General features: G+C 38.7%; 1 protein-coding gene across 4 annotated transcripts in view; it reads left to right on the top strand.

Moving 5' to 3' along the window:
• Positions 1–13,885, top strand: part of LOC116966374 (core histone macro-H2A.2-like) — a 34,894-nt gene extending 21,009 nt beyond the window's left edge. For 3 of the 4 annotated variants that reach the window (XM_033012565.1, XM_033012566.1, XM_033012564.1), the window contains 6 exons: positions 1,865–1,975; positions 2,947–3,046; positions 5,393–5,482; positions 8,775–8,949; positions 11,397–11,438; positions 13,178–13,885. In XM_033012565.1, coding sequence (XP_032868456.1) covers positions 1,865–1,975; positions 2,947–3,046; positions 5,393–5,482; positions 8,775–8,949; positions 11,397–11,438; positions 13,178–13,343 — 684 coding nt within the window. In that variant the 3' untranslated portion in view covers positions 13,344–13,885. The remainder of the gene's footprint in view (positions 1–1,864; positions 1,976–2,946; positions 3,047–5,392; positions 5,483–8,774; positions 8,950–11,396; positions 11,439–13,177) is intronic. The other variant, XM_033012567.1, reaches the window with a different exon arrangement.
• The last annotated feature ends 5,446 nt before the right edge of the window (positions 13,886–19,331 follow it).

The following is a 19,331-nucleotide window of genomic DNA, read 5'->3' as shown; positions in this document are numbered from 1 at the left end:
AAAGATTAAAAATAAAAAAAAATAAACAAGTCAATGAGAGGGAACAGCAAGAGTTGTGGGAAATTGAATGTCATTGGGATGAGATTGGTGAACCTGAGGTGGGACCATGGATAGCTGAGACGGTTAGGTGATAAGTAAGGAACTTATCCAAGTGTATTTGAATAGTTCCATAACAAGAGGAGTTGAGTATTGGAGCAAAGAGGTCCTTCTGCAGTTGTACAGGGCCCTAGTAAGACAACACCTGGAGAATTATGTGCAGTTTAGGTCTCCAAATTTGAGAAAGGACATTCTTGCTAGTGAGGGAGTGCAGCATAAGTCCACAAGGTTAATTCCCGGGATGGCGGGACTGTCATATGCTGAGACAATGGAGTGGCTGGGCTTGTACACTCTGGAATTTAGAAGGATGAGAGGGTATCTTATTGAAACATATAAGATTATTAAGGGTTTGGACATGCTAGAGGCAGAAAACATGCTCCCAATGTTGGGGGAGTCCAGAACCACGGGCCACAGTTTAAGAATAAGGGGTAAGCCATTTAGAATGGAAATTAAGAAGCACTTTTTCACACAGAGAGTTGTGAGTCTGTGGAATTCTCTGCCTCAGAGTGCAGTGAGGGCTGGTTCCCTGGAAATTTTAAAGAGAGAGCTAGATAGGGCTCTTGAAGATAGCGGAGTCGGGATATGGGAAGAAGGTAGGAACGGGGTACTGATTGTGGATGATCAGCCATGATCACATTGAATGGCGGTGCTGGCTTGAAGGGCCGCATGGCCTACTCCTGCACCTATTGTCTATTTCCCAGTCTGGGCAGGGATCTGCTAGGGGGGGTAGCTCTAATAAAATGATTCTGAAATTACTTGGTGACAAGTGAACCTTTCATAAAAGTAAACTAAATTTATGATTCAATGATTTAAGAGAGTTGCCTAGGTAATGACATCACTGTATGTGTGTGCGTGCATGTGTATGCGAGACATAATAAATTACATTGCACAGATAGGGCAATTCACTACTGACAGTGGATAAGGTCACAATTCTATCAAGGGCCTTTAAGAACATGTTCATAGACTACTAGATCAAGTGGGACCCATTGTGTTCCGTCCCCTCAACGCGCGGTTGCAGGGGGGGGCCTGCAGTGTCAGACACACACTAACGGCCCCACGCACACAGAGTGAGGATGGAGAGAGAGGGGGCAGAGACATGTGCGAGGGGGAGGGGAGCAGGGATGTGGGGGTGTAGGGGAACGGGGCAGCAGCGCCCGCAGCATGCAGAGCCATTGTGACGTCATCAGCCAACGCCACTCGGTTTTTATTTTCAAAGCCATTTCAGATTTGTGAACATTTTAATTAATAACTCAAGAAATAAAGCACAACATTTTCAGGTGAGCCGATTTTTGACTCCAGGGGGTAAATCTCTACCGGAATCTGTAAAAAATTTCCCCCTTAGCGCGTTGTTTCTCCCGAAGAGATGTGATCACACACAAACAAACAAATAAATACACACACACACACACCCAAGATCAGAGTTTTATAGATAAGGATAATGTTATACACAGATCTCTATGCCAACATTAGTATGTTCAGGTATGTTTAAAATTAATCAAAACCTGAACATAATTTATTCATTCAAATATCCACACGCTATCCAAAATTTATAATACCACTGTCCAAAAGTGGAAAGATAGATTTGCATTCATGCTAAGGTTTGTAGGTCACATACTTGTACAAAAAACAAGTTACCAGTGTTTTATTGGTGACTGCATTAGTACAGAACAAATAAAAGTGGTGCTGAGAAATGTAATTGGGTCAGTTTTATGGAATCCTTTTCATTATTAAAAAAAAAAAAAGAGAACATTTCACACTTTTAACTCAGGGTAAACGAACAGAAAGCAAGAAGGAAGGAGCATCTAGTTCCACTTCAGATGATGTACCTGGTGAAGGTTTCACGATTCTTTCAACAAAGAGCCTTTTACTGGGACAAAAGGTAAGTTATGTGGTATTTTAATTCAAAATTGGATATAGGTAAATGTGTACCCCTGGGTTGTATCAATTTCAAATAAGTGCACACAATACATTATCAATTCTCTGCTTTTCTATTTTGAGAATTGATGCCAATTATGGCAAATTATTGATTTAACATTATGTAAATGTCAATATTAAATCTGGATTTAAGTTAATTGTAATGTTTTAAGTTTGCTAATAATAAAAAAGCAGTGGGGATTGTGGGTTGTAAGGAGCATGCATCAAGTTGAGTGATTCGACAAATGCATGGTTGATGCTGTATTACAGGGCAGAGTAATATTTAAATGGCAATAGATTCGATTAGAAAATGGCAACGTACAAAGCGATGAGAATTGCTTACCAAGTCTTTGAAAGGTAACATGCATGTGGTTAAGGCAACAGGCATGTCAACCTTTGTTAAGAAATATTTTGAGTACAGGATCATGGCTGTCTTGTTACATTTTTAAAGGTCCTTTCCGATACCACAGGTGGTCTATGCAGTTTTGGTCCTTTCAAAGAAGAGATATTTGCCCTAGTGGAGGTACAGTGAAGTTCACCAAACTATTTCTGAGATGGTGACACAGTCATTAGAGGAGAGATTGGATTGACATCATTAGAAGGTTGAGAGGAAATCACATTGAAATGTATGATGGGATCTGCAAAGGTGTTTTCTTTGGCTGGGATGCAATGGAATGAAGTTCATGAATTGGGGATCATATTCTCAGGATTAAGACTTTAATACGAGGTGAAATTTCTTTCCACAGAGGGTGATGAATTTGTGATGCTTGCTAAATATATTTAAGAATGAAATGGTATCCAGGAGTATGGGGAAAGAATGTCTGAAATTAAGGGAGAGGTATAAACATGAAGGGGTCATGCTCAACATTTTTAAAGGCAAACTATCTTGGCAATCTGTTGTTTCCACAGTTTATTAAATCTTATCTCTTTTTTCAGCTGTCATTAACACAGACTGAAGTCAGTAACATTGGTTCAGTTAAGGTTGAGTGCATCATTAACCCAACAAATGCTGAAATAGACCTTAAAGAGGATGTTGGTAAGTTTTTTTGGGGTGTTTTTGTTCCTGGTTCCCAATTTTTGCTTTTGGTTGAGGGATTTAAAAAAAACCCCAATTAAGTGCTGAAAGCATTTTCATGAAGCAACCAATATAAATAAAGTAGCTTGAAAATACTGAAATATAAAAGGCATAATTAGATGATTCATTGTCAGCTCTGATTTTTGTTTTTAATTGTTTCTTCATAAATGATTAATTTAGTCTATCGAATGTCCAAATAAAACCTTTCGAATGTACATTAAAAATGCACCGAAAAATCATTGCAGCAAACTAGTTTTGAAATGATTAAAGAACTTTTCTGGAAAGATGGTAATGGGTAATAATGTGCTACTGCAGTCCGCTCATCCCTATGCTTTCATCTGCAAAGACCTGGCACTCTTGAATTAATTTCTGTAAACCTATCTGCCTCTTGCTTTCTTGTTTAAGATGCTCTTTATGTCCTATTCCACTTCCAAACCATGGGCCATTTGCCCTAATATACTGTGCCCTCCATAATGTTTGGGACAAAGACCCGTCATTTATTTATTTGCCTCTGTACTCCACAATTTGAGATTTGCAATATATAAAAAATCACATGTCGTTAAAGTGCACATTGTCAGATTTTATTAAGGGATATTTTTATACATTTTCGAATCACCATGTAGAAATGACAGCTGTGTTTATACATAGTCCTCCGCCCCCCCATTTCAAGGCACCATAATGTTTGGGACACATGGCTTCACAGGTGTTTATAATTGCTCAGGTGTGTTTAATTGCCTCCTTTATGCAGGTACAAAAGAGCTCTCAGCACCTAATCTTTCTTCCAGTCGTTCCATCACCTTTGAAAACTTTTATTCCTGTTTATCAACACAAGGACAAAAGTTGTGCCAATGAAAGTCAAAGAAGCCATTATGAGACTGAGAAACAAGAATAAAACTGTTAAGAGACATCAGCCAAACTTTAGGCTTGCCAAAATTCACTGTTTGGCACATCATTAAGAAGAAAGAGAGCCCTGGTGAGCTTACTAATCGCAAAGAGACTGGCAGGCCATGGAAGACCTCCACAGCTGATGGCTGAAGAATTCTCTCTATAATAATAAATTTTTAAAAACCTGTCCGACAGATCGGAAACACTCTTCAGGAGTCGGGTGTAGATATGTCTAAGACCACTGTCCGCAGAAGACTTCATGAACAGAAATACTGAGGCTACACTGTAAGATGCAAACCACTGGTTAGCTGCAAAAATAGGATGGCCAGGTTACAGTTTGCCAAGAAGTACTTAAAAGAGCAACCACAGTTCTGGAAAAAGGTCATGTGGACAGATGAGATGAAGATTAACTTGTATCAGAATGATGGCAAGGGCAAAGTATGAAGGACTGAAGGAACTGCCCAAGATCCAAAGCATACCACCTCATCTGTGAAACACAGTGGGTGGGGGTGTTGTGGCCTGGGCATGTATGGCTGCTGAATCTTTATTGATGATACAACTGATGGTAGTAGCATAATGAATTCTGAAGTGTATAGACACATCCTATCTGTTTAAGTTCAAACTAATGCCTCAAAATTTATCCTACAGCAAGACAATTATCCCAAACATACTGCTAAAGCAACAAGGGAGTTTTTCAATGCTAAAAACTGGTTGATTCTTTAGTGGCCAAGTCACTCACTTGATCTGAACTCAATTGAGCATGACTTTTATATGCTGAAGAGAAAACTGAAGGGGACGAGCCACCAAAACAAGCATAAGATAAAGATGGCTGCAACACAGGCCTGGCAGAGCATCACCAGAGCAGATACCCAGCAACTGGTGATGTGCACGAATCGCAGACTTCAAGCAGTCATTGCATGCAAAGGAAATGCAACAAAATACTAAACATGACTACTTTCATTTACATGACATTGCTGTGTCCCAAACATTATGGGGGGGGGGGGGGCTCTGTATAAACACTGCTGTAATTTCTCAATGGTGAAACCAAAATGTGTGAAAATGGCCTTTATTAAAATTTGACCATGTGCACTTTAACCACATGTGATTTTTTTCTATTACAAATCTTAAATTGTGGAGTACAGAGGCAAATAAATAAATGATGGGCCTTTGTCCCAAACATTATGGAGGCCACTGTATCCTTACCATCTGTTTTGTATGAAAACTGCTTGGGATCTCCAGGAAAATTAAAGTCATAATATAAATGGGAATTATTGCATAAAGTAATCTTCCAATTTGAATGAGCAAATTATGCCTTTTTTGAAGTTTGCAAATGGAGTTTCAGTTACATATTCATTAGTTTAACCACTTTAAGCAGATCTACCAATAGCCTATGAATCTTCTGAATAATAATTGTAATTTCAGGCAACGCATTGGAAAAAGCAGGTGGAAAGGAGTTTTTAGATGGTGTGAAAGAGCTCCGGAAATCCAATGGACCTTTGGATGTAGCTGGGGGCAAGTAGTAATTTATACTTGTTAAAACATTTATAGCTATCTGCTGTGATTGATTGAGCTTAGTTATGGCATTTATAAAGCTGTACTTTGTCATGCGTGAGGAATCTGCTTGAAATATAATATTGTGATATTCAGAACAAATGAAATATTAACATGCACACATTGACACTTTTGAATAACAATCTAATTTTAGATATATTTCAATTACATCTAGTTTGATTTCATATTTTACCCCAATATCCTCTTTGCAGAGTAGGCATCATGGGAGAACAAGGCAATAATGTATCGAAATATCAAAGGCAACGTGCCTCTAATCTATATTTTAATTGCAATTCAACAACGGAGTTCTATGGTCAATGCATTTTTTACTACTTATTCAGCTGTGGAGCTGTAGAAGTAACCATATGGTGCACTTGCCTTCATATCTTGCCTTCAAAATATTGAGATTGAGTTGATGTCATTACAAAATGTGAGAGACCATACTGGGAGTAATGGGATTGCCGTTCTGGAATCCTAGCTATCAGAAGGATGTAATTAAGGTAGAAGGAATACTTAGAGAGGTATATGAAATCGCGGGGGGCATAGATAAGGTGAATGGTCAGTCATCTTCCTAGGTAATGGGGCTCTAAAACATAGATTTAATGTGAGATGGGAAAGATTGATCGGAGAACTGATAGTTTGTACACGGGGTGGTAGGAATGTGGAATGAGCTACCAGAGGAAGAGAATGGTACAATTACAACATTTAAAATACATTTGGACAGGAATGATTTAGAGATATCAATCAAATGTAGGCAACTTGGTCGGCTTGGAAAACTTGCCAAAGGGCCATGCTGTTTAAGAATATGAATCTACATGGTGTTTTATTTCCTTTAGTTCATAGAACAGCATCAGTTCACAAGAATTATTGCTATTTAAATGAAACCTCCAGTAACTTTCAGATGTCGGATATATTTTATTGGAAAGTTATAATTCTGATAGCAAGGAATAGTTAGCTACTTGGTGGGGCCATTTGAATAAAAGGAACATTGTTTATTAATGTACTTTAAAAAATATATAACGTTTTCCAAAACCCTCCTTTGAAGGTTTGCTCAATTCTTTAACTGCCCATTCAGTGTCTGAGCAACTAATCCCATGTAGCAAACCACTATATCGGCATATAGTCATGTTCAGCCTCAACCTGGCACTGGATTGGGATGTATAAAAGGCACATCCAGTGAGTTACGTCAGCGACTCTTAGGAAGGTGGGGACTTGCAGTCTTATTTTGCAACATTAAAATGCAACCTTATTTTGCAGACTAATCAAGCATCCGCCTAACCAATGCTGTTTACAATATCATAGCTTTCGGCCTAATTCCAAACCCCTTTCACATTCCTGAGTATACCGTACACGATTAGAAGGATAATACAGTGGCTGTGCAGTTGGGAGTCAATGGCTCTGAACGAATGCAGAAGTACAGAATTTTAAGGCAGTTTTCAGCAAGTGCTGACAGGAAAATTACTTATTTTTGTTAGTCGTAATTAAACAGCATTAATCACAATCACTGCCACACAGTCCTCATGGAGATAAGCGTCTGCCATAAGGCTAAGGAATTCTTCCATGTATTGTTCTACCATTGTGTTAAATGAGATAGATTCAGAACAGATCCAACAGCTCGGAACTACACATGCATGAGGCAAAAGGGAGCAACATCAGTAGGAAAATTATATTTCTGCACAATCTGTAGCATTTTAACCCTACATGTACCATTACTTATGAGTCACTTGCCCCGACACCGTCTGGTGCACCTGTACTCATGATCGCCATCTCAGAAGTCATATTACCATTCCAGAGAGTGAATCTACAGAAAGGGACTGTGCCCACAGAACCTGCATGCACCAGCTACCAGGAGTATTTGTGGTATTTCTAACCTCTCTCTTGCCCAATCTGTGGTTGATTTTAAAGCTTGATTTTCTATGCACAGAACACAATCAAAGACGGGAAAACATCCTCGCATGATAATTGTCAACACCAGTGCCCATTAAGGCTGCAACCTTTGTCCTTGCTATAATTTTATGATTGTACAGCCAAATTCTGCTCTAATTCCATTTGCAGGATTGCAGATGACAACACTGTATAGTGCCGGTACTCAAACATTGATCTGGCAGAGTACAGATAGAAGATTGAGAGCTTAGTAACATTGACGCTACAGCCAAGAAAGCACCAACAGCTTTACTTGCTCAGAGGACTACGAAATTCAGTCTCCAATGACTTACCGATTTCTAAGGTGCAGCGTAGAAAGCAAATTATCAAATGCACCTCAGCTTTTATGGAAGTGCTCTGCTTTGCAAAAGACTAAGAAATTGCAGAGTTGTGGACACAGCCCAGTCCATCATACAAATCAGCCTCTTCCCATCTCCACTCTCCCCCACCCCATCCCTATTGATTTCATCTACACTTCACACTGTCTTCAATGGCATGTTATCCATTTGATAAATGTGCCTTATTGTATTTGCTTGTGCAAGTTGCAACACCAGAGAGCCTGCAGACCTACACATGGTTAACTTTGTTCCAAATTGGTTGTAAATTTAGTATTGCCCAGTAATATATGAGCAGATGTGACTTATAAATCCAATTAAGATCCTCTTTGAAACTTCCTAAAGAGTGGATTGCTTTGGTAGCTGCACTACCCAAGACACCACAAGAAATTGCAGAGATGTGGAGGTAGCTCAAAATATCATGCAAACTATTTACACCATGTTTCATTGGGAAAGCAGCTGGGATGCAAAAGCTTTAAAGTACAGAGCACCAGATTCAAGAAAGGCTGTTATCAGACTCTCATCACCTACCTTATTGTGACCCTGGCACTTTTTTAACCTACACTTTATCTAGTTACACTATATTATGGTTCCATTTTTCTTTTGCATTACATGTTGTACTCATGTATGGTATGATTTGCCTGGAAAGTACATAAAGGTTTTGTTCTCTATCTTGGTGCACGTGACAATAATAAACCAATAACAAGAGGGTGAGAAGGGGATAGGTAAGCGGATGCCGGAGGCAATTGTTTTGTTACACTGTGGTAGATGCTTGGAGCATGCTGCCATTAAAACCATACTTGGAAATTATTGTTGCACTGTCCCAATATGGCGATTCAGAGCATGCTCACGTAGGGTTATAATGGTTCCAGAATTTAAGAATCGAATAAGGATTTGGTCATATGCCCTACTAGGAACAGGTACTAAATTAGCCTTTTCAACAATTCCTATGTTCTGTTTGAGTCCAAACATATTAAATTCTGTTTCTATTACAGCTGTTTTGGGTCAGGCTCCTGGACTGTCGGCCAAATTCGTAATTCACTGTAATATCCCACAATGGGGAGTGGATAAATGTGAAGAGCAACTGGAAAAAACTGTGATGAACTGCTTGACTTTGGCAGATGAGAAGAAACTAAAATCGATTGCTTTCCCGTCCATTGCCAGCAGCAGGTAAAATGCATTTTATGTCTAAAAGTTAAAGGTATGTTCAAATTGATTGGAACTTGCACCAGAACTTTGAATAATTTTGGTTTTAAATAGAAATATGTAAATGCTCATTTGAAAGGTTATCATAAATATTTACCATAAATTTCCAGACAGAAATTTGTGTGCCATTATTTGGCTTTGTTTTGGCCGGGTTTCTATTAAGTAAAATGCAAGATGTTTATTTCTGCATAAACATGATGTGTGAAGGGTGAAGTTAATTTTACACAGGGTGTATATAATATCTATGCAGTAACAACTGTATCTTCTGTAAGCGTGCATGACAAAGGTACTGCAGTGTAGTGACAATAATCCTGTGGTTGACATTAAAATGGCTCCATCAGTTCCTTTTACCACTTGATAAGGTTGACAGGCCCTGAACTCACCTTCATTAAGCAAATATTAGCACTCGGTGTATGGGGGGTGCTAACTTTTTGTGCTTTCCCTGAAGAAAGACTTGAACCCACAACCTCCTGACTCAGGCTATGCTATCAATTAAACTAAAATTAATATCTGTTGTGGCAGTATTAATGCCTCCAGGAAAAAGCCCAACCTTTTTTGTCCATGGCTACTGATGGTGCAGGATTGGCAGTACTGTTACGGCTGGTGATGCATAAAAAATACTTGCCTGTGGATCTTCTGGGGTGGGGGAGAGGGGAGAAACCAAAGCTACAGTTAAACTTTCTCCTACAATTAATGCAAACTGAATGGATCAAGACGCCAAAATTGCATCCAGTGCCTGAGAGAGTGGTAATTTTACTTTCGAGGCCATGGAGAAGATATGCCAGAAAACTGATGTTAAAACCATGGATTGCGACCAAAACAATTTATTACTTGGATATCCTTTCGTTCTACTTTAAACTGTCTGAAAATGAATGGGTTGTGAAAAAGAGAACAACACTTTCAGCCCGTCTTTGATTTAAACGAATCACACATGACCACGTTAATTAATGCAAAGTCATCAAGTCTTCCATTCTTCACCATTTATTCATGGAATAACTATTCTAAGGAGATTCACTAGTTTGCTGCAATTCTCAAGCAACGGCAAATGATGCAGGAATGAACATTACTTTTGCAGCTTGACAGACAATAGTTCAAACTAGACACAAGGTATCTTGTGAATTTGCTGTACTATCATTGGGAATTGAAGGCTGAACTGAGAGAATGGGAAAATCTTAAGGGGCTTTCACTATCTGTTGGGTTACCTCAGAAGATCAAAGATTGTGCTACAATGCTTTTAGATATATCAAATTTCATCTGAAAACTTTAAGCGGATCATGGGTATCAAACACGTTCTACAGATTGTACAAAAGCTTGTGTGCGTTTCTGGGGTTGTTTTGTTACACAGTAAATATTTGAAGGACATGTGAAAGCACCAAGTATATTGCAGGTATAAAACAAGGACATTTGTAATTTTAAATAATCCAGATTCTCTAGAATTACGAGAAAAACAATTTTTCACATTAGCGCTGTAAATCTAGGCTGCATTTACTGGATAACTGAAGAGATTTTTGAAAAATGTTGAGCTTCCTAATTGTTGGTTACCAAGTAAAAGATAAACTTCTTCATACCACCCCCGCCGCATTTTGAGTACAGTGAAGTTGACTAATGTTGTTTTGTCCTTGAGTAGTGGAAGGGGGTGCATAAACGGACTCCAGATTGTCAATGCAGCCTCCCTGCAAATATGTTATGCACAGCTGGGTAAGATGATGGAGGCACGAAGAAGCAATATGTTGATGTTGTTCCATCTGAAATGGCAGAATGTCTTATTAACTATGCTAAATTAAAATTAATATAATTAAAACTACACTACGGTTACAAATTATTCAAATATTATTAGTGCCACATCACAGTTGTGCAGAAAGTTAGGAAAATAATGGAAGGTATTACTCCAATAACCATTGCAGTAGTTAAAATAAATAAGATGGAGGATGTTTCATCCTCTAAACTGAGATTTCAATGTTTAAGGTAAGCTAATAGTTGAAGTTTGTGAAGGAGCTTTAATTGTAAACTTTTACTGCTACATTGTCCAGCAAATGTAATTATTTTGCTTTATAGCCAGTTAATATCAGGTTGGTTTTTGGGACCAAGCTTTTGTGTTCCTTGTCTAACATCCCATAAATTATTTAATTAATGATCTAAGATACAACAATGGTCTGCCATTGAAAAAACATTACTACACTATTGGTTAGTTTAAGCACTGACATCATTCTCAGAAGCAAGATGGGAATAGACTTGTGCAGAGCACAAATACCAACAATTGGTCATCTTTGTGCTGTAATTCAATGCAAGCTTCATAGTGGAAGCTCTCTTAATGCAGATCATTCCGGAGTGAGGGGGGGGAGGGAGTCTCCTCCTAAAATTAATAATAAACTCTTTTGTCTTTTGGGGTTGATTTCCATGTCATTGGACAGGACCAGCTCTCGAGCTTCAGGTCGGTCTCCAAACCAATCAAGGTAGGATGTTCAAATGCTTCTACAATGATGGTCATCCACTTTTAACATTTTCCTTTAACTTGAAGATTGTTGTTAAAGGGTGAGTTGCCATATTTGGTGCCTTGAAAGACACCACCATTGGTATCCAACAATTCCTTTTCCCTGATCCACCAAATAAATTTGAATGAATGTAACCATTAACATTATCTTCAGATAAAATTATGCCTAACAATGAACATTACCCTGTTATAAAATCTTAATTTTGTTGTAGTTTTTTAGTAGACAGGGAAAACAAAGCTATGCTAGTAATCCAGGAAGAATTATGAGCAGTACGTCAATTCAAATGCCTCAGCAGTTTTAGAGTGGAATCTGTTAACTACACTGTTGTAAATTAACCATTTTGGCATGGAAATCAGCAGCATTATTCATAATACACTTCTGTTGCTAACAAGTGTGCATTGCAGTAGTTAATGAAAACCTCAATCTAATGGAACAAGAAGAGCAACCCTCCCTACTACAAAACCTTCTGGCATCTCTACATAGTAATGGAGCTGAACCTCTATTCTGGATTGGGCACACCTGGAAACAAAACTGTCATCCAGATTTGATTATTTCAGGTTCAGGATGGATTACTTAATGGCCTAGAGTCTGGTTATGTACAAGGGCTGTTATGTAAGTGTTACTCCCAGAAAAGTTCACATGACGTCTAGGACCAAATACATGACTAGGATATTTCCTTTTGGTCTCTTCATCTCAATTCGAACTGCGAAGTCAACCACTGGAATAAAAAACCCATCACTACCAACATTCTTCAAACCTTGCATTGTTCAGACTGAAGATTTATTGGTAACAACTTTATGAATCTCATAACCAAACAGATCTCTTGTTAACAATTGTGAAGTATGAAGACAAGCACTCAGACTGCTAATTCGGAATTGATAATTTTGCTGAATTTATTGGTTATTTCTTTTGTCGTCACTGGACTGAAGAAAGCAGCAATGGCACAACATTTTTCTCTCAATTTTTAAAAATCTGGATCAGTTACGTAGGAGGCTTGTATGTGGGAATTGCAAGGGATAAGAGACCCTCGGAGCAGCCAACAGCACCAAAAGTTCAATGGAGGCATGGTATTAGAAATGTATGGAAGAGAATAAACATGCAGTTGATCTACATGCAGTAAATTATTTAAACATGGAAGAGTATCCACCAACAAATTACTTTATAGGCAGCACAATGCTAGAGCTGCTGTGTCACAATACCAGAGACCTGGGTTCGATCCTGACCTTGGCTGCTGTCTGGAGTTTACACATTCTCTCTGACTGCATGGGTTTCCTCCCACATCCCAAAGATATGCAGGTTTGTAGGTTAATTGAACTCTGTAAAATGACCTTCGAAGAGTGGATGGATGAGATAACAAAACTAGTAAGCTGGTGATCGATGGTCACCCTAAGTCAGGCCAAAGGGCCTGTTACAATACTATATCTTTAAGCTATGTTTAAATTTGTATCGGCGAGAAGAAGAAAAATCAATTTAAGGAATAAGAAATTTAGTCTTGTATTTAGTGCAGGACACCCTCAACATTCTGTCTCATAACAATGTCTAAAATGTGTATGTTGCATTGAAACTAACTTAATCACTAATAACTAGACGAGCAGCTGCGAAGCATTACAAGATTTTGCCTTTTGGACCTCTTGCACAATTAACCTTATGTGAGAAAGCAATATTAGAGAAGTAATGGTTAATCCTTTTTTTGCTTCCAGAAACTGTTTCCCAAAGCACATTGCAGCGCAGCTCATCATCAAGGCCATCTCCAATTATTTTGATAATGCAACATCATCATCATTGAAGAACATCTTTTTTGTCTTATTCGACAGTGAAAGTATCGGCATCTATGTGCAGGAAATGGCAAAGCTTGACATAAAGTAAACTTTTTTTTTAAATGACAAATTTTAAACAGCATTTTGTTCAGCAATGTAGAAAAGTGTGCGTGTGAATGTGTGTTCAAAAATGGAATGAGAAGGTGCAAAGTATGCGTTCTGTTATCACAAACATGACCAGATGTCTGAAGTGTAAACTTTTGATTACATTTTTATAGCACTCCTCCCAAATAGGGAAAATGTTTTGAAATCTACTTGTGGAAAATCAGAAAACAACCTTGATACTGTGCATCTTTTACATGTTTTTTTTTTGTGATTTTACTAAAATATGGAAAGTTTAGATTTTTAAGAAAATTGTGACATTTAACAGTCTAGTGGAAAATATATCATGCTGGAAAAATGACTTCATGTAATTGTGGTTTTAATTATTCCTTTTATTAAGCTAGTGTATTGGTTTCACATTCCAGTGTGTAAAGGAACAACAGAAAATTGAAACAGCAATATGGCTGCATATGTTTCCTCCAATACCATTTGCTGTAGTTTCATAGTGTGACAGCTTTTTAAAAAAAAAAAATAAACTATAAAAAAAAATCAGGATGTTCTGATATTAATAAGATAGCCTGCTCGGAAGGCAAGTAATTCTAAAGAAACACACAGTTTTGTTGATTGCGGTTCTTTCCCTCCCCCCCCCCCCAGTCTGGGTCAGTAAAACACTGATTCGAATACTGTGGTCCAAACCCTTTATTCACCGCGGGACCGATTTCGGGGCCCATTCAAGCCTACAGCAGGCTCGCGCAAACAGAACAGAAAAAAGACGACACGTCCCAACGAACCGATCTCCTATTTATACAGATATACAGTGGTGTGAAAGTACAGAGGGGGGCAACCATGTTATTAGTTTTTATTGCCAAGGCAACAGTGGCTGGTAGGCAAGTTTATTAAAATGGCACAATTCTGGAGTGAATTCACCCGTTTCAATAATTAGCATCTCCCGACTCATCTATATACATCTCCGCAAATCTCCCCAAAAGTTTTTCTGCCTCTCCTTTCTGGGGTCTAGTATCCAAAACTTTGGAGATATCAATGGGTTTTTGCAGTGTGGTACTAAGGGTGGCTAGAGTTGCATCCTCCCGTGCCGTGCTCTGGGCAAGCAGGTTAGCTGGCGCATCATGAGTTGGGCATCCCAGGTTAGCTAGAAATCTCGCATGTTCTACTGGGGTTAGGACTTGTTGCACAAGGACCCACAAATCTCTGTAATTGGCATTATAGTCTCGCATAGTGGTTCGGAGGAAGTCTACAAATGAGGTGGGTAACTTTATATCAGGCATCTGGCTCAGTATGGCCATCATCTCGTTCGGCTTCCAAGGGAAATAAACACCTATTTGTGTGTTACCAGCACCGACTGCATTTGCTGGGTTGAAAGTGTGGTTAGGCATTTCTCTAACCGGGAGTTAACTGATCCTTACTCAACTATCGTCTGTCTCAGGCTCAGCTTCAGATTCCCAGGGGGTAAGTCATTCTCAGAATCCTCGTTCTCGGTTTTGTTGCAAAGCCGATAACTGTCACGGGACTGGTTCTGTACCCTCTGTCTACGCTTTGCCCTTCTTGGTTTAGGGGGTTCCTGAACTCGTGGTATGGGTAGACATCTTCTATTTTTACTCCTGGTATGGAATGCAACTGGGACATCTAATAATGTTGGGGTTAGAGTTAGTGCTGTTGTAAGGGTGGTACTGCGGGATCAATATTTACATATGGTGGGTGTTGTAGAGGTAGATGGGTACTGACACGGGTTCTACTTTCCCAATTCTCTAAATCTTTGTTGTCTCCCTCTTCTAAGCCATAGCCAACCATTATGCAATCCTTTTTCCATATCTACTAACCCATCCCGGGTCCGTCCGGACTCCTGTTTCTGGCATTTACTATAATCACATTCGCTTAGTACGTCTGCAGGTTTGGTCATTCCTCCCTCCGTGAGCTCTACTCTCAACTTCAGAGCAATTTCTTGCCAACTAGCCAACTTTGCGGCTTCTTTCTGTTCTTGATATTGCTGGCTCCAAAGACCAACAAGTTCCTTGGCAGTAATATCTCTACTATCTTTCCAAATTATCTCCTGAACTTGTTTTCCATCTTCCAGGGTTTCAGACCATCCCTGAGGCCACAATTCACTCCCTAATTTCTGATTCAAAGCTCCTGATTGAACTGTTTGAATTGTTTTGCTTCATCAGGATACTTAGCACACAGTATTTGCAAAGGACTCTTGTGATCAGTTGTAGTATTTAGATAATTACCCATTTTTGGCCAAAGATCTACACACAAGATCGATCGACACACAACAAGCACTTCCACACACAATTATCTCCATGCAACAAGATAAACAGGGCCCACACACACAATTCACACAGCGTATTAAAGCGATATTGCCTCCTTAATGCAGCAAGCAATTATAATACAATAGGAAATATCACAAACTTAAGCAAAAGCATAAGCAACTATAATACAAGAGTAAATCACACAAACTTAAGCAAAAGCATTCAATATGAACACTATAAATTTAGAGCAGAAAAATTTGGATCACTGTCGTGGAATTTCGCAGACGCATCTCCCTAATGTTGCCACATTCTCCCTCGGGACTAATTTTTACAGTAACAGTATGCCAATTTACCCTACTACTGACTCGGTACCGACCTATAAATTACTGACCTTCAGTACTTACCCCGCTCAGTACTGGCATCTCAGCGCCAACCTTTAAAGTAAATAGCTAATATTACCTCAGCACTGGCCCTCCGTACTTACCCCGCTTAATACTGAGCCCTCTCAGTATTGTCTTTCAAGGTACCCTGCCAATCGTACCCCAATACTTCAGTAACCAATCCAGTGGTTCTGAACAGGGACTTGAACCCTCAACAGGGACTTGAACCCTGGATCTTCAGCAGCCGCTGACCATATACCAATCCTACTACCAGTATACGCCAGACTGACCTTCATCTCGTCGGAATTTCACTCACAAGTCAGCGAATTACCAAATCGTCGTCAGATTAGCAGAGTGAGGAAAACCAATGGAGTAAAAACTACTTACATTGGGGGTCCAATTCCTCCCTCCGCGATCCGAGACGATTCAGCTCCTCGATCGCAAACTCGTGATGGTAATCCGTTGAGAGTCTGGACGAGCTCCCAAATGTTGATTCCGGTTCTTTTACCCCCCCCCAATCTGGGTCACTAAAACACTGATTTGAGTACTGTAGTCCAAACCCTTTATTCACTATGGGGACGATTTCGGATCCACTCACTTGAGCCTGCAGCAGCCTCGCGCAAACAGAACAGAAAGAAAGATGACACACCCCAACAAACCGATCTCCTATTTATACATATATACAATGGCGGGAAAGTACAGAGAGAGGCAACCCCTTAGCCCAATCACAGATACCGGCGGGAAAATACATTGGGAGGCAATCCCTTTGCCCAATCACAGATACATAACAGTTGTCAGTACAATGAAACAAAGCCGAAACTTCTTCAGGGGTCCAGACTTGGTGGTGGCAGGCGGGTCGTATGATATCCAGGAATTGGCTCTCCACTTTGTGATGTCACCACCAGTGAAGCCAAATCTCAACATTCCCATTCCCAAAGCACCCGAATCCCTGCATATTCACAGGCTCTTTAAAGTATGTTAAATATTGTGGAAGGAGTGTCATTCTTTAATAAGACCATGAGAATAATGTGATTAAGTGGCTACAGTGAGTTTCCAGTTTTACCCAAGTGGGCTTCAATGAATGGTTTTCCCTCACAGCTCCAATGATTCGGCTTTTCTATCTACCTCGGATGCTGTTCTATTGTAAACAGTTGGATTCCCAACATCCCCTATACATGTGCTAATCGTTTTTTTAATCTCAAGTGTAAGTAAGTGGTAAAAAGAAACAAGGACGAGTTACTGGGCATATTAGAACAAGTTGTAAGATCACAAGGGAACCTAAATGGGAATGCTCTTCTGGAAGTTGGCATGAACAGTGGGCTGAACAGCTGCCTTGTGTCAGTGGAACCCTGGCTGTGCGTGACCAGCTTTTAATTTCCTCTTATAATTAAAGGGCAGAGTAAAGCACATGTTCTTTCTCTTTGTTCATAGTAGTTGTACACATGGACGATGACAAGTTTTAAATAAATAAATTAGATTAATCACCTTGTCATGCACATTTGTAAAGATATATTTCAAATACTGCAGATTTTGGAAGTATTCAACGAGTTAGGCAGCATAAGTAGATAAGAACAGATCATAAGTCTGAAACTAAGCATTTTTCCTACTGCAGATGTTCAAGTAGGGAAAATTATGCCATGTTGCTGACGGAATTAAGTGTAACCATAACATTTCATTAGGCTAGATGTTTAGACAAAATGTCATGTGTGCCTACCATAATGGAAAATTTAGAAATATTCTGAAATGCCGGTGCATTGTTCAAGTAATTTATTAACTTGAATTCCTTGGATCCTAATTATTGTATTTACAGCAAGTTGACAAAATCAGCATTAAATGTTCCCAGAGATTTATCACTGGATAGACACCACTAGTCTGTTTCTATTGTCTTTTAGCTGGAACGTGCCATTGTGACCTTCCAGGCCCAGACAATTTGTTTCAGAATACGATTTTGCATAAATGTGATGTATAATTTAATTTGCTTTTTTTAATATAAATTCAATAAAGAAAGCTACTTGCTGTAACTACTCACAGATCACCTGGTTAAATCAATAAACCACAGCTAAATTTCTTTACATTTTGATATTTATTACTATAAAAAGTACATCTTAATTTTCTTTAAACCATTCTTTCTATATACATTACATATGTCTACTATCCCTCCCCCATTCTCACCCAGAGAATGTGGGACAGATCATTTAAGATTTTACCATAACCACAGAAAGTTTTGTTGCCATTTTGCACACTATAAATTCAAATTATTGTGAAATGTCCACAATCTAGAACAAAGTAACAAAGTCTTTAAATATAGATTCTGTTGGTCTCAAATTACACAAGTTTTGGCCTTCATGCCTATATGTTTTTGGGTCATTTACAGCTAATTCAGGCTATATGGGAAGCAAACAGGACAGGAATGTAAAGCAAGCTCAACATATCCGCCAGCATTATTTTTTATGTTACAATTTCACATCTCTAAATATAATGGTAAAAGTGAAAATCTTAACCACTGCAAATTCATTTATACTTATATACTTAATGCTTTACACTAGGTTTCCATTTAATATGCAGTATAGAAACATCCTAGAAACTGCAGAAAATAGGAGATATAAACCAAAACAATTGAAAGAAAATTATTAATTGGGGTGAAAATCTAAAGTTGACAAACTTACATTTGACAACAAAAACAAGCCAAGTCCTGGGAAAGGAAATAAGCTACTACGAAATTGAACTTAACATGAGTTTTCAAAGGGGGGAATACTTTGACTATCACATTTGGGCTAGGTAAAACATCCATCCTGCTGCATGATATTTTTAAAAATCATATATTTTATTACTGTAACAGAATTGTTTATCTCTTGTTCTTTTGTGTTATGCTACCTGAGTATCAGGGTCCTGTTGTAGCCCTTTACATTGTCACTTATCTTCTGAAAATTACTTTAAACAGATCAGTTAAATAAAGGGCTACTATACAGATGACTTTAAATGTTAGTTTACAGCCAAAAAACACATTTTCATGTTCATTATAATGTGGCAAACAGCAATTTAGAAACATTGATAACTTGATCAGATAATTAATAAAACATTGCAATGCACCACAGATGGCTTTTGCCTTCGGTCATACTCTACATTGAATGTTTGACAGGATTTGGCGCTCAATATGGCTAATGTTCCAAAAATAAATAATGCTATCCGTGGAGTAATACATTCTTTGCAGTGATGGATGCATGATTTCTTTACACAAATTGAACATTAGAGTCAGTGACTGGTTTGAAAAGATGAGCAATTATAATAAAAAAACAAAGCTAGACAAAAGGAAGTATATTGTCATAATACAAAACAGAATGTAGTAGC

Source organism: Amblyraja radiata, chromosome 37, assembly GCF_010909765.2.
Source record: "Amblyraja radiata isolate CabotCenter1 chromosome 37, sAmbRad1.1.pri, whole genome shotgun sequence".
Lineage (NCBI taxonomy): Eukaryota > Metazoa > Chordata > Chondrichthyes > Rajiformes > Rajidae > Amblyraja > Amblyraja radiata.
Note: the sequence above shows the minus strand (reverse complement) of the source record. Positions and strands in the feature narration are given on the sequence as shown.